The sequence below is a fragment of the Eleutherodactylus coqui genome, chromosome 11, assembly GCF_035609145.1.
Source record: "Eleutherodactylus coqui strain aEleCoq1 chromosome 11, aEleCoq1.hap1, whole genome shotgun sequence".
Taxonomy (NCBI): Eukaryota; Metazoa; Chordata; class Amphibia; order Anura; family Eleutherodactylidae; genus Eleutherodactylus; species Eleutherodactylus coqui.
This window is the reverse complement of record NC_089847.1, coordinates 119,469,153-119,482,823: the sequence shown is the minus strand read 5'-3', so window position 1 is coordinate 119,482,823 and position 13,671 is coordinate 119,469,153. Positions and strand designations below refer to the sequence as shown.

Sequence of the window (13,671 nt, the reverse complement as noted above, 5' to 3'; positions counted from 1 at the left end):
TGCTCTTGTGTTTCTTGGTTTTTTTTTTTGTTTGTTTTGGGGGTTTTTTCCCACTGTCCTTAGCTTTTTTTTTTTTTTTTTTTTTATTTTAATGCGAGAAATGTAAAAATGTACTTTTAAACAGCTTTTATGAAGTCCCTTTGAAGTTGGGCTGGTTTGATCGCTCCTGCAGTATGATGTAATACCGTAGTATTGCATTATATCGCCATCTGACAGGTAGTCTATCGCAGTGTTGGACCCCAACAGGTCAGGTTTTCAGGATTTTCTCAGTATTGCACAGGTGATGTAATTATTGTCGGTGCCTCAGACATTGCCACAGGTGTTCTTACCATAGGATATCCTGAAAACATGACCTGTTGGGGGTCCCTGAGGACTGGAGTTGGGGACCCCTGGTCTATTGGCCCATGCTGCAGGCATAGCTTCCTGCTTGTATGACAGAACAGGATACTGGAAGGCCAATCCGTAATGTGAGCGGAGCCTTAGCAGGATAGGTCCGGCTCATGGAGATGCTGGAACAGGTATACATTTGGGACATTGCTCGTATGGCCGCTGCAGCGTTGGAGCTTTGGTTTAATAACCGTCTCCATCTGCCTCGTCTCCGGTGGCTGACATGTTCTGTATACCGGGCGCATCCAGCCGTGGCGGTCTGCATCTGTTAACCATTGCTGGAGGGGGCGCCGCTGCAGTGAACGTGACTGCTTGTTGTCACGAGCGGAGGCCGATCCCCGAGCACCGCGGTGGCCGCTGCTGCTGCGGCGTTGCTCAGTCTTTGTCCTTCAGTTGTGCGTTCTGCACGACGTCCCCTGATGTACTCTGGAGAATGTGACAGTGACCTCGCAGCGGGGGCTGCACTCGGCTACAGACCTGCTTTCATCTCGCCGTGTCTTCAGGAGTTATCTAGGCCATGTACACAATTGGCAGTAAGAGGCCGATCACTATACATACTGGCCATACAGGACGATCGCCTACAGCACAATCTGTGGTGTGTGTATGTGTATGTATCCACCCACACGAAGTCAAAAGTCAGGAAACACCCCCAAAAAGTTTACATTTTCAATAAATAAAAGCAGTTATTAAAAGTTCAAGATGAACCCTAATTCGTATAGCCGTGTCCGTAAAAGTGCGAAGGATTGAATATTGTAAGAAAAAAAAACATAATGCCAGAATTTCACTTTTTTTTCGTTACCCTTGCACCATGAACACCAAAAAAACAAACAATGGAGCAGTTGTGGTGTTTTTTGACTCGACTTGTTTAAAAGTTTTCCAATGCATCATATGGCCCATTAAAGGGGTTGTGCCAAGTTATAAAGTTATCCCCTATACACAGGATAACTGTATGATCGGTGGAGGTCTGACCACTGGGGCCCCCAGCAGTCCCGATAATGGGGTGCCCAGTCAGTCCCCAAGTGAATAGAGCGGTCACTGAGGTAAATGGAGCAGCATCACGCCTGCAGAACCTTCACTAAGGGACTGACCGGACCCCTGTTCTTGGGATTGGTAGGGGTCCCAGCGGTCCTGTGGTAAGGGAATGGAAAAAGTTTCATGGAAAACTTGAGAAATTGCTGGTCATTAAAGGGTTAAGGTAACGTGATGTCGTCACTAATGATACGACAATGACCATAATCTGCTCAGCGCTGTTGTCCACTCTTGGTCCATCATGTCTTCTCTTGTGCCGGCAGGAGTGGGGCGTCAATAGACTAACGTTTGAGTACGACTCTGAGCCGTTCAGCAAGGAGCGAGATGCAGCCATTATGAAGATGGCCAAGGAGGCCGGCGTGGAGGTGATTGTGGAGAATTCGCACACGCTCTATGACCTGGACAAGTAAGTCACTTCATATAGACCTCCCCCCCCCCCCCACCCCCCCCCCCCCACCCCCCAATCGGGTTGTTCAGCCTCATAGTACTTAGTGCTCATCTGTTCCTAGTAAGATGGGTGACAACCAATATGGCCGCCATTACAGCTCCCATGGGGGGTGTCAACCACATCGCCTTATTCAGTTGAAATGGGGGTTAGTGGGAAAGTTTCTGCTATCCCAAATATATATCCGTTCTGCCACCAGAAAATGCAACTTTTTTCTGCAGCCCCTCCTTCAGCGCTAAGTAGAATTACCCGGAGTCTGGAAAAAGCGGAGTGACGCCCCTCGCTGTATGTGATGTACTAACGGATGTTGTATGCTACTGACCATAACGATGGCTGCCAGCAATGTGACTCTTCCCTGTACAAGTCTATGGAAGAGCGCACACATGACTATCTGAGGCTGTTAACTCTCTAAATGCCGCTGTCAATTCTGGCAGGCTACATAACTCCGCTTCTGCAATCAAGCAGGAGCAGGGTGGGTCCTCCGCTGTCACACAGCCGAGGACCCGGAGGAGAAGGGAGAAGCAGTTTTTAACCACTTCTGCCTTCACCTTTCCTGTGTACATAGCCCTTAACGAGCGGTATGCATGAAAAAGTGAAAGTATCACTAAGCGACTCGGCGATCACGTGACTATCGGGAGCCTCCTGGCAAAGCACAGATGCAGGGTCCTTGCAGACGCTGATCAGCTCTGTTAGTGATCACTACTGTCTGGCACATTTACAGTTGATACTTGTGTAAGCATTACCATTGGCTTGTCTGGCCGTGCCATGAACCGTCCAGTCCCCACCCTCACCTTAAATTCTTCCAGTAGTCCACTTATCAAAAAGGCTTTTTTATTTAGGGCCCCTTCGAACAATCTGGTGACTTTAGTGTAGATTTGTAAGATGTTTTTCCCATTTAAGGAGGATGTGGTGTGATATGCCGCGAAGCACTGCGGCGGAGAAGCATGAACGAGATTAGTAGTCTCGCTTCTTCCGCCTTCATTCATGCAGAGGTTGCTCAGCAGACGGGTTGGAGATGTTTCCACTAGAGTTCTACTGCCCCCTAGTGTGCGCTCTGCCTGTATTGTCACGCAGCATGGCATGTGCTCGGTGGACGCGGTCTCCCCGCTCCGCCCCACACGTGCAGGAAAGAGGCGTCCTACAAAGCCACAAGCGTAATCGCAGGCACAGAAGAAGGGGGTATGGCTAGTGCAGTTGCATAAGTTGTTGACAGCGGCGGTCTGGCAGCCGAATGAGACTTCCCTTCACCGGCCAGACAGCATGCCGCTTGTATTGGGGTTATATAAATGCAGAGTGATATCCCACAATCCCCTGCTGCCTCGTACAGCTCATGGCAGGTGATGGAAGAATTCGTTATATAGGATATACACTAATTGGCCACTTTATTAGAGACCCCGTCTCTTTCATGATCGGAGGTCTCTGTATAGAAATCCCGTGACCCCGGAGCATAAAATCACACTTCAAGTTTTCTGTAGATCCGTTTCGGTGTGAATCCACAATAGATGGGAAAATCCAGCAATCTGAGCGACTTCCAACGAGGTCTGGCCATCAGTGCTAGACTAACCGGGATGTCACTGCCAACCATATAGGGTTTTCTTCTGGAACGGTGTGGAGAGTATAGAGAGAATGGCGTGATCAAGGAAAACACCCAGCAAAAGGGGATCCCGTTGATGGAGACAAATTGTCACTGAAAGGGGTCAGAGGAGGATGTCAGGAATCAGTCTGATGAACAGTAAAATGAGCCAAATACAATGCCGCTGCACCAACTAACTGGTCCAGATGCACAATTCTTAGCACGGATGGGCGATAACAGCAGGCGACCAGTTCCAGGGCCATTGTGTCTAAGAGAAGGGGAAAAAAAGTGAAACTCCTGGGCGCAAAAGAGCGCAAAAACTGCATCACTGAGCAACAGTAAAACATCTCCTGGTCAGATGGATCCAGATTTCTGTTGCACCGTGCTGATGGGAGGTCAGAAATTGGCGCAAGCAGCATGAATTGATAAGTCTTCCTGTGGGAACAGGTCAGCACCGTCATCTAAGCTGCAGCAACTACCAGAAGCTTCCTGTCCGCAGGGGCCGATATTCCTGCAGGACGATTTTGTCACATACTGGAATTTATACCGTTAAAAAACACTGCGGTTCTGAAGGCTAAATGAGGTCCCATACCCTACCAGATGGGGGTCTCTAATAAAATGGCTATTCGCTGTCCGTGGGAGGGAAGCCGCTTCTCATCAGGAAGGAGCTGCAGCTGCGTATACCAGATATATACTGTATGTCAACTTCAGGTGTTCACAGTCCATGTTTATAGGAACCATTTAACCACACTACCATGTAGCATTAGTCAGTGGTCCCCAACATGTGGCCGTCAAAAACGTGATGGGCATTGTAGATTTGAAACCGCTCGAGAGCCATCCTTGATGATCAAATAAGAAATTTGGATTTGGTCTGGCATGTCTATAAATAGGGAGGGGTTCTTCCATAGTAATTGGCTGCCAGGAAGAACTGAGAGAGGGACATCAGGCAGAAACCCCATTCAGTCAGTACTTTTGCTGGAAAAGCTATTCGGGTTCAGCAGTGTCCAGCGTATGGTGATACTGGTGATATCTTGGCTTCCCCGGACCGCTGTGACATGGAATCATAGAATGGTACAGTTGGAACGGACCCCCAGGGTCATTGGGTCCAACCCCCTGCTCAGTGCAGGATTCACTAAATCATCCCAGACAGATGTCTGTCCAGCCTTTGTTTGAACACTTCCATTGAAGAACTCACCACCTCCCGTGGTAACCTGTTCCACTCATTGATCAGCCTCACCATGATGGGGCTATGGGGGAGGTATGGGGCTATTCGCAGTTACACCTGGATTTTCATGCGTTGTTGAATAGTAATTAGAGGATTCTCAGGTTTTGAGTGGCATTAGGGCTTATTCACATGAACACATTTGTGTTGTGTATTATGCGTGCCATACGCAGTGAATAGAAGCCATTGATTTGAATAGCTGTGGTCACAGGTAGTGTTCTGCGCACGCATTGTGGCCATGCAAAAAAAAACAAACTATCTCCTATTATGGCGCGTATTACACACCAGTTATCCCATATTAAACTTAATTGCCCATTTAAATCAAATGGCGCATGCTTGTGTGTTTTAGAGCGCGCACAAATACGCAAGGCATGTACGCAAAAGAATCTAGAAAACTACGCAGAGACGTGAACGGATTGTAATGGCAGGGACTATAATAGACGAGACGCTCTGATATAATCCCCCTCTCCCGTGTTACCATGACATCCCGCACACTTGACAGGCGCATCTTCACGGCTCCCGACATCTCGCTGGATTAATGGAAAAGCCATAACTTGTTATCTGGCCTGCTGCACTAGGAGATTTGCCGGGAGTGATTTGTAACCTATCGGTACCTGTTCCTATGGTCATGGTTGAAAAGTAAAGTAATTTAACCCCTTAAGGATATTGGTGTTTTTATTTTGTTTTTTGTTTTGTTTTTTTTCCCCCTTCACATTTTTGGCTTTTCCTCACCACTTACAAAAATTCATGACTTCTTTTTTTTGTCTAATATACTTTTATATCTTAAAATATACATTCCCCCCCCCCCCACCAATTTTTACTTTTTTGTAGTCCATACACTGCAATACTTCAGTATATGGTTTTTCTGCAGGCATTCTATTAAAATAGGCCATAGGCTTGTCTTAACCCTTGAGTGGCACGCCCGGAAATTTTCCGGGATGAGCTCCACTGCTCATAGCGACATAGCCCAGAAGATTTCCAGGCTGTGTATCACTATGGGAGCTGCAGATCACAATGCCACAAGCTGTGACAGTGTTCTCTGCCTGCACAGACCCACACAGAGCAGTGCAAGGGCTTTGAAAAACCAGCAGAAGATATTGCCGATCTGACGGCAATCTCCTGCTTTGTTTACAGGTTGCCATAGAGACCATCGGCTTGTCAGAAGCAAGCCGATGGTCTCTGTGGCAGGGAGAGCTGGTGCTTGGCTGTGAGAGGACAGCTAGGTACCAGCTCTTACAGCAGAGATCAGAGAAAACCTCCGATCTCTGCTGTGTTAACCCTTTACATGCTGCAGTCTATGTGACTGCAGCATGTAAAGGGCTGTCACCATCGGACCCCCGGAATGTGATCAGGGGTCCTGATGGGTCCCTGTGGAAGTCCGCTAAAGGGACAAAAAAAAATTTAAATAAAAAAATAAAATAAAAAAATAATTATAAAAAAATGATAAAAACACTTGTCTCCCTTTACTTTGTAAAAAATCAAAAATACAATCACACATGTGGTATCCGTGTGCGTCGTAATGACCCGGAGAAGGAAGTTAATGCATTATTTAACCCCTTAATGACATGGCCCCTTTTTTCTTTTTTCCCCCATTTCTTTTTTTCCTCCCCCCTGTTTAAAAAAGTCACAACTTGTCCCGCAAAAAACAAGCCCTCCTATGGCCATGTCAATGGAAAAATGAAAAAGTTATGGCTCTTGAGACGCAACTGCAAAATTAGTTGAAATTCAATGATTAGACCATTTTAAAAAACCTGCCCTGGTGGGCACGACAGGGTGGTAGGAAACGCGCCACTCAAGGGGTTAATAGGCAGAAATACATGGGAGCCTTTGAAAGGCCTGGAGGGTTTCTTGCAATCTCATTGTGGGATGAAGTACTAGACAACCAGGAAAAAAAACACCCCCTGATTTTTTTTCCTTGTTGTCTAGTACTGCTCTTTTGTTCTCTGGTATCACATACCTAGAGCCACCCCGTGACGCTCTCCCTCTGGGATGTTGCCAAGCCCAGTGTAAAATGGATTTCCAACGTGGATGCGACCATTTGATACATCTTTCTGCCAACTAGGATTTATCCACATACCAGGATCCCTAGAGGATCTTTGGAGCGCTACTAATCTGACGTTTTTGTTTTTATTGTGGGATGAAGGGGCAGGGGGGGCATTTAGGACCATCACCCCCCAACGCTGTTCGGGGCACTTAAATATCGCTGTCAAAATTTGGTTTCAAAGTAGGGTCCACTGAACTTGATCTTATAAGCGCATGTAGCAGATTGCGCCATCTGTACTGCAGTGGCCGAGGTTGCTGGTGCAGCTCCCACTCAGTAATGGCTGCACCTGCAGTACCAAACCCAACCACTGCAGTACGGACAGCACAGTCTGCATCCTATGCTGTCCATATCAACAGCAATGCCAGGAATCTGGAGATCGGTGGACCCCCGCCAGTCATATATTGATGACCACCTTCTCTTGAGGATAGGTCATCGGTGTAAAAAAAAAAAGTGCCTAGAGTCCAGACAACTGGAGCATGGCGCTGTGTTGCAACTGTTGTATTGCTGGACCTAAGGATTATATCCCAGTGAATGTTGGTGACGCGGGTGACTACTGGTGCCGCGGTGGATGGCATGTTGGTGTCTGAATGTTCTTGTAACGGGATCTGACTCCTGGGGATGTTCTTTTGCAGAATCATTAAGCTGAATGGTAGCAGCCCTCCTCTCACCTATAAGAGATTTCAAGCCATCATCAGTCGCATGGAGCTTCCTCGTAGACCAGTCCCGACCATCACAAGACAGCAGATGGAGCCCTGCCGAGGACAGATCACCAACGCGCATGACGAGACCTATGGAGTGCCGTCTTTGGAGGAACTTGGTGAGTCAAAAACTTCCTATTGTCCTCTCTGCATATCCGTATCCTTCAGCCTGCGGCTCTCCAACTCTTAGCATGCCCTGATGGCCACCGGCTGGAGAACAGAGCTGGACATAGAAGAACATGTCCTATCCAACTGATTTTACATTGTATGTCTAATTCAGGTTTCCCAAGTGAGAATCAAGGGGCTGCGGTATGGCCAGGCGGAGAAACGGAGGCTCTGGCTCGTCTAGACAGACACTTGGAACGGAAGGTATGACCTATGGGGGAACGTCAACACTGCCAAACTCGCAGGGTTCCAGACTGAAGAAAAAATAGTGTGGGAGCCAATGGCTTTCAAGCGAAAATTTGTAGGAGCCACATAAAGTTATTAGTCATGCAATAAATTTTATATATAGGTGTCTTTCTTCCTTTTTCCAGGCATGGGTGGCCAATTATGAGAGACCACGTATGAATGCCAACTCTTTGTTGGCGAGTCCTACAGGCCTCAGTCCTTACCTGCGGTTTGGCTGTCTGTCCTGCCGCCTCTTCTACTACAGATTACAGGAGTTGTACCAGAAGGTGAGCTGTAGGATATATAGGCAGCCCTCATATCTTGCCCGTGTATCTGATGAGGATTTCTCACAACTTGATTTTATTTTTCTTGCCACCCTTAAAGGTGAAGAACAACAGTCCTCCCCCGCTGTCGCTGTACGGACAGCTTCTCTGGAGGGAGTTCTTCTACACCGCCGCCACCAATAATCCCAAATTTGACCAAATGGAAGGAAATCCAATATGTGTGCAAATCCCCTGGGACCGGAATCCCAAGGCTCTCGCCAAGTGGGCGGAAGGAAAGACTGGGTTCCCGTGGATTGATGCCATCATGACTCAACTGAGACTGGAAGGCTGGATTCATCACTTGGCAAGGCATGCGGTCGCCTGCTTCCTGACGCGAGGGGATCTCTGGAACAACTGGGAATGTGGCGTTAAGGTGAGTGTTGGGAGCCCGAAAGTTTGGTCCCAACAATATATGTATAACTTCATATATGTACAGTGGGTAATGATTCTCCATCAAGTAATTCACTTGCAGCGCCACTTTTGTCCATAGACTGTTGGGTATTGCGGCTGCACAATACTTGAACGTAGTTGCGCTTCAATACCAGATGCAGTCTGTGGATATTAGTAGTGTGTGTGTTCTTTTCCGTAATCTTGCATGTTTACATTTTCCGTTATGGTCTGGAGATGTCGTATGAGGCGTGGTCTTGGTTCATTGGTTGTAGTGGTAGGAACCACGAACAGCATAAATAATTAGCTGCCAACAAACTCTGGTAAAACTCTGGGAATGGTCGGCCATACTTCCAACAAGTCAACGCACCTGTTCACAAATCCAATGCTATTTTATGTTGGTTTGAGAATATGGATTTTTCACGATTGGGCTCGGTTGGTTCGCAGGATGAATGGAGGGAAATACCAGCTGAAGTGTTGCAAACGTTAGTAGAAAGCATGCCACAAAAAGCACGTGATGTCATTAGAGCCAGAGGAACCCCACTAAGTATTAACATATGGAAATAAATACTACTTTTGATTCTTATTCAGGAGTCCAAGTACTTTTGGCAGAATAGTGTATTTATTTGGAATTTAATCAAAGGACACAATCTATAGGATAGCATTGGAGACCAATTCATACCAAAATCGGCATGTAACAAAAGGATTGATTGTGCATTTACAGCAAAATCCGTGATGACGGCGATTCGCTGTATTTGGACTCGGCGTTGGTTTATATGATGTCGCAGCCAGGCCTCCATGGGTAAAGTACATACACTACCGGGGCTTGATAATAGATGGACTCCTGCTGCACACCTCCTACTAAAACTGCAGGTTGGAGACGATGGCTATCAGCAGAATATACAGTGTATAGCCAACTTGCACTCTGTACTTCCCAAAGTATGCTATGTGTAGGCATTGAACCAGCAAGGAATTCTGTAAGATTTCAGCTCTGAGGCCTGCAGAATTGTGAATAGTAATGTTGGGTCTCCCTGTAATTAATCAGGATGGGCTTGTGCCCTCAGTACAATGTCTGTTACTTCAGCATTGCCCAGAAACTTCCATCACTGGAAAACTCTTAAAAGGGTATTGGTGTTGATGAACTATCCTTAGAATGGCTGATAGCTGATTGGCGGGAATCCACAACTCGAGATCCCTGCCGATCATCTGATCATCGGTCCGCTGTCAGTGCGGTAGAGGGGGAGGTCTGAATCAGTGGTCAGGACCAAAAGTGTAACCGACTGCTTCAGTCCCATTGAAATAGAAGTGGGATGCTGACTCTGACAACAGTGACGAGCCGGAAGTGGTAACAGAAGGCATCGCTGCATTGATTTCAATGAGGGAAGCGGTCTGTTACACTTCAGGCCTCTAACACCGATGCAGACATTCTGCTCAACCGCACTGACGGTGGAACGGGGAATCTGCTAATTGTCGGGATACCGAGTGGCGGATTCACGCCGTTCAACTAATGATGACCTATTCTGAAGATATCAATGCCCTGAATACCCACTTAGTGTAGCTGAGTTTTTGACAAGTTTTCTAAAACGCACCAGTTTCTCTTTACTCTCATTTGCTGCTGTTTGCACTCTGTTTTATGTCCAAGTTCTGATTTTTCAGGTGGTCTTCCACATTTTTCTTTTCTGCTGTTTGCAAGTCACTTACAGCCAGGGGGTGTATAGCAAGCCTAGCATTTTGCCAGTAGTTCACTGTCCTGATTTCCTTGCCCTTACTTCCAATTCTGCATTGCATCTTCTCCGATCCAATCAGCAGAGTCGGCAGCCCACCCTCTGCTTTCCCAGTACGATCAGGCATTTGGAGACATTCTGGCTAAATAGTTTGTAAACCCACTATAATGTGTGTGTAACGTGTGGGTCTGTGTGCTCATGCTGTAACAGCAGGAGAAGCAAAGACTGTGGAGATCTTTATCACAGAGTCTGCAGATCTGTCAGCCTGCAAAAGTGCATGGGAGCTGCCTGCAAAGATAGCCCCTCCCCCTGCCGCTATAGCAACATCTGTGTCCTTGTTACTACAGAAGCTCTGTACCTAAAGACCTAGTGAATTGCAGGGAAGTGGGAAGGGAGACCCCTAGTGGCAGCCACTTCAAATGTGATTTACAGTGATAAAGCAACAACATTTACAGAAATGATGAGACTAACACAAGCTAGTAGAGGAGTGGAAGTTCTCTGAAAAGTTAGTGCCCATTTAACATAACTCTTATTGCAAAGCACCACAGAAATGATGTTCAGAGTGACTGGTTTCCAGTGACCTCAGCTCACCACCCTTAAGGGCACCACAGACTTTTGACCTGGGAATTAGATTGGAGGCATCCACTTGTGTCACTAGATGAATTTAGGTGGAATTCCCCTTAAGTGTAGATTGACTTTTTCTTATCTTCTGACTTGCCAGTAAGGTGGTGGGAGTCCACTAGAAGGAGGTGATGGCCTGCAACCCGCCATCACTAGGACTTAAACCTTTGCTTCTCCAACTTACGTTCCGAGGTGATTCCAGGGAAATCAAATCGCAGAACCCACCAACATCTCAGCAGATGTCAGTGAGCCATGTGCACATGTATAGCTGTATACAGGCCCCTCGTAGCTCTATAGGCCCGTGGTTCCATCTGATTGCTTTGTAGGACAATATATTGCAGTACTTGGTTGGATGGTGGTGATGCCTATGACCTCCCCCCCTTCCTCTTTGCCTGTAGGTGTAATCCGTTCTTTCTCTCCCCCTGTCCAGGTATTTGATGAGCTGCTGTTGGATGCGGACTTCAGTGTGAACGCCGGCAGCTGGATGTGGCTCTCATGCAGCGCGTTCTTCCAGCAGTTCTTCCATTGTTATTGTCCTGTGGGCTTTGGAAGACGGACAGACCCCAGTGGAGACTACGTCAGGTACGATGACTGCACGAATGGGACAACTTGAAGTTGTATTTTAGATTTTGTGTTCTTAATTAGTCAATTACACTTTCACATTAACCCCTTTATGCCCCAGGATGTACAGATATGTCCTGGGTGCACAGGGCTTGTATGGAACATGATAATGAGCCAAGCCCACTCTATAAACAGCAGGTATCTGCTGTCTTTTATGATGACCACCCATCTGTGATCAGCATTCATGCTGACTGTGGCTGCTGACCCTTTAAATGCTACGGTCAATTCTAACCGCTCCATTTAAATCTCCCACCCCCGATCGGAGGTCCTGAATTGCCCCACGCTAGGAGACTGTAAGATGCCATCTGGGTTTCATGGCAAACCAGTGGACTTCTGAAGCTACCCCAGGGCTGCCATGTATTTCTGCCTACTAAGATTTGCCTGCAGCACATCTTAACACTATTTTGGCAGAAATACTGTATACTTCAATACTGAAGTATTGCAGTTTGTAATAAGTGATCAAATGATTGCAAGTTCAGTTCCCTTCAGGGGACTTTTAAAAAAAGTTAGATAAGAAAAGAAAAAAAAATATTATAAACATTAAAGTATGATAAAAGCTTTAAAAAAAAGCTTTTTCCATACTCATCCATAAAAGTCTGATCTAGCAGGTCAAGTGCTTGGCTGTCAGAAACATCCAAAGACCCTTAGAAGAAGAGAGAAGCTGTTGATTACTGCTTCCGGCTTCTCTTTTTAAGCCTTTATAGCGCTCAATGAGCGCAACATAAAGAATAGAGGAAATGGCAGTGCCATTGACTCTGGCAATCATGTGATCGCCAGGTGACCCTTGGCATGGCAGAGCTGCTGGGTCTTGGCAAACTCGACTCAGCCTTGCCAGTAGCTAATGTCACTATAGGGGGAATTTTGTCCCTGTAAGCTGGACTTCTATGCATGCTGCTCCTATGGATGTCGTAATTGCAGTGGCTATTGACATAGATGTACAATACAAATATGAATAAAATAAAAAAAAAACCTGCAGGATAAAATACAAATGCCCCCCCCCCCCCCCCCCCACGGAAACCGAAACAGTCACCATATCCACCCTGTAACCCGAGACTATACAACTACATATCAAAATGTCGGAAACAAAGTGGGGAACCCATTCCTTTACTTTAGCATAAGTATACTGATTTTAAAAATAAAGAACTATAACATTTTAAAACTTCTTTTACTGTTTATACACATTACCTATAACAACCCAAAAATGAATTTGGGTGAAAAAAGGTATTTAAATACCCTTACGTATCATGAAAAACTACAGCAAAAATAATTTTGTCAGCCCAAGGAAAAACAGACCCTAAAATCACTAAAAAGTGTCTGGTCCTTAAGGGGTTAAACAGAATTACCCATTAAATAAAATTGTTCCTGGAAATAGAAAATTAATCCTCAAAAATAGGGAAATCGGTGACTTCCGCCAGACCCTGATTCTCCAAAGGTGACTCCGCTTACCGGCCCCATTACTCCAGAGCCTCGTTAGCAGGTAAAGCAGTAATCTTCTACAATTATGTTGCTTCCTCTTAAACAAGGACAGCATTAACGGTCCAAAAGGCATCCACTCCATAATGGGCCATGATTATCATCCATTACTGTCCGTGGCATCCGTCAGTAAGGACCTCAGTGAAGCATGCTGGGAAGTTACCGCGTGTCACTTACTGACTTCTCTCTTTGCAGGCGGTACCTGCCAGTGCTGAAGGGTTTCCCATCCCGGTACATTTACGAGCCGTGGAACGCCCCACAGTCCGTCCAGAAAGAAGCCAAGTGCATTATAGGAGTCGACTATCCGAAACCCATTGTGAATCATGCAGAGGCCAGCAGACTGAATATAGAGCGCATGAAACAGACCTACCAGCAGCTGTCCCGGTACAGAGGCCTATGTGAGTATCTGCCATTCTTCATGTAGGTGCTTGGGGTTATGTGCAGACAACTCTGGGCTCCCATAGAGTAAGATCACTGCGAGCGGCCATACTTACGGTCTACTGCTACAAAGACGCACAATGGCAAGCATATACCACGGCATCATTAAAGTGATCTCTGGTTTTGGGACAAAATTCTGACCGGTGGATCAGAGAGGCAGCAGAGAAGTACAACGGCAGGTAACATGCCCGCCTGTCCCAAAACTGAAGATTCACTTTAATAGGTTGTGCCCCACATGGATCAGTGGGACCGGCACCGTTTAATCTCTAGTATGACGGGTTGATGGGTGCTTGTTT

General features: G+C 46.5%; 1 protein-coding gene across 1 annotated transcript in view; it reads left to right on the top strand.

The window, feature by feature from the left end:
* The window catches only part of CRY2 (cryptochrome circadian regulator 2), a 37,425-nt gene that overhangs the window by 10,001 nt on the left and 13,753 nt on the right, over nt 1–13,671 (top strand). Inside the window, exons 3-9 of the mRNA XM_066583419.1 lie at nt 1,680–1,822; nt 7,333–7,517; nt 7,679–7,767; nt 7,935–8,075; nt 8,173–8,484; nt 11,274–11,425; nt 13,133–13,335. Of these exons, the coding sequence (XP_066439516.1) occupies nt 1,680–1,822; nt 7,333–7,517; nt 7,679–7,767; nt 7,935–8,075; nt 8,173–8,484; nt 11,274–11,425; nt 13,133–13,335 (1,225 nt within the window). The remainder of the gene's footprint in view (nt 1–1,679; nt 1,823–7,332; nt 7,518–7,678; nt 7,768–7,934; nt 8,076–8,172; nt 8,485–11,273; nt 11,426–13,132; nt 13,336–13,671) is intronic.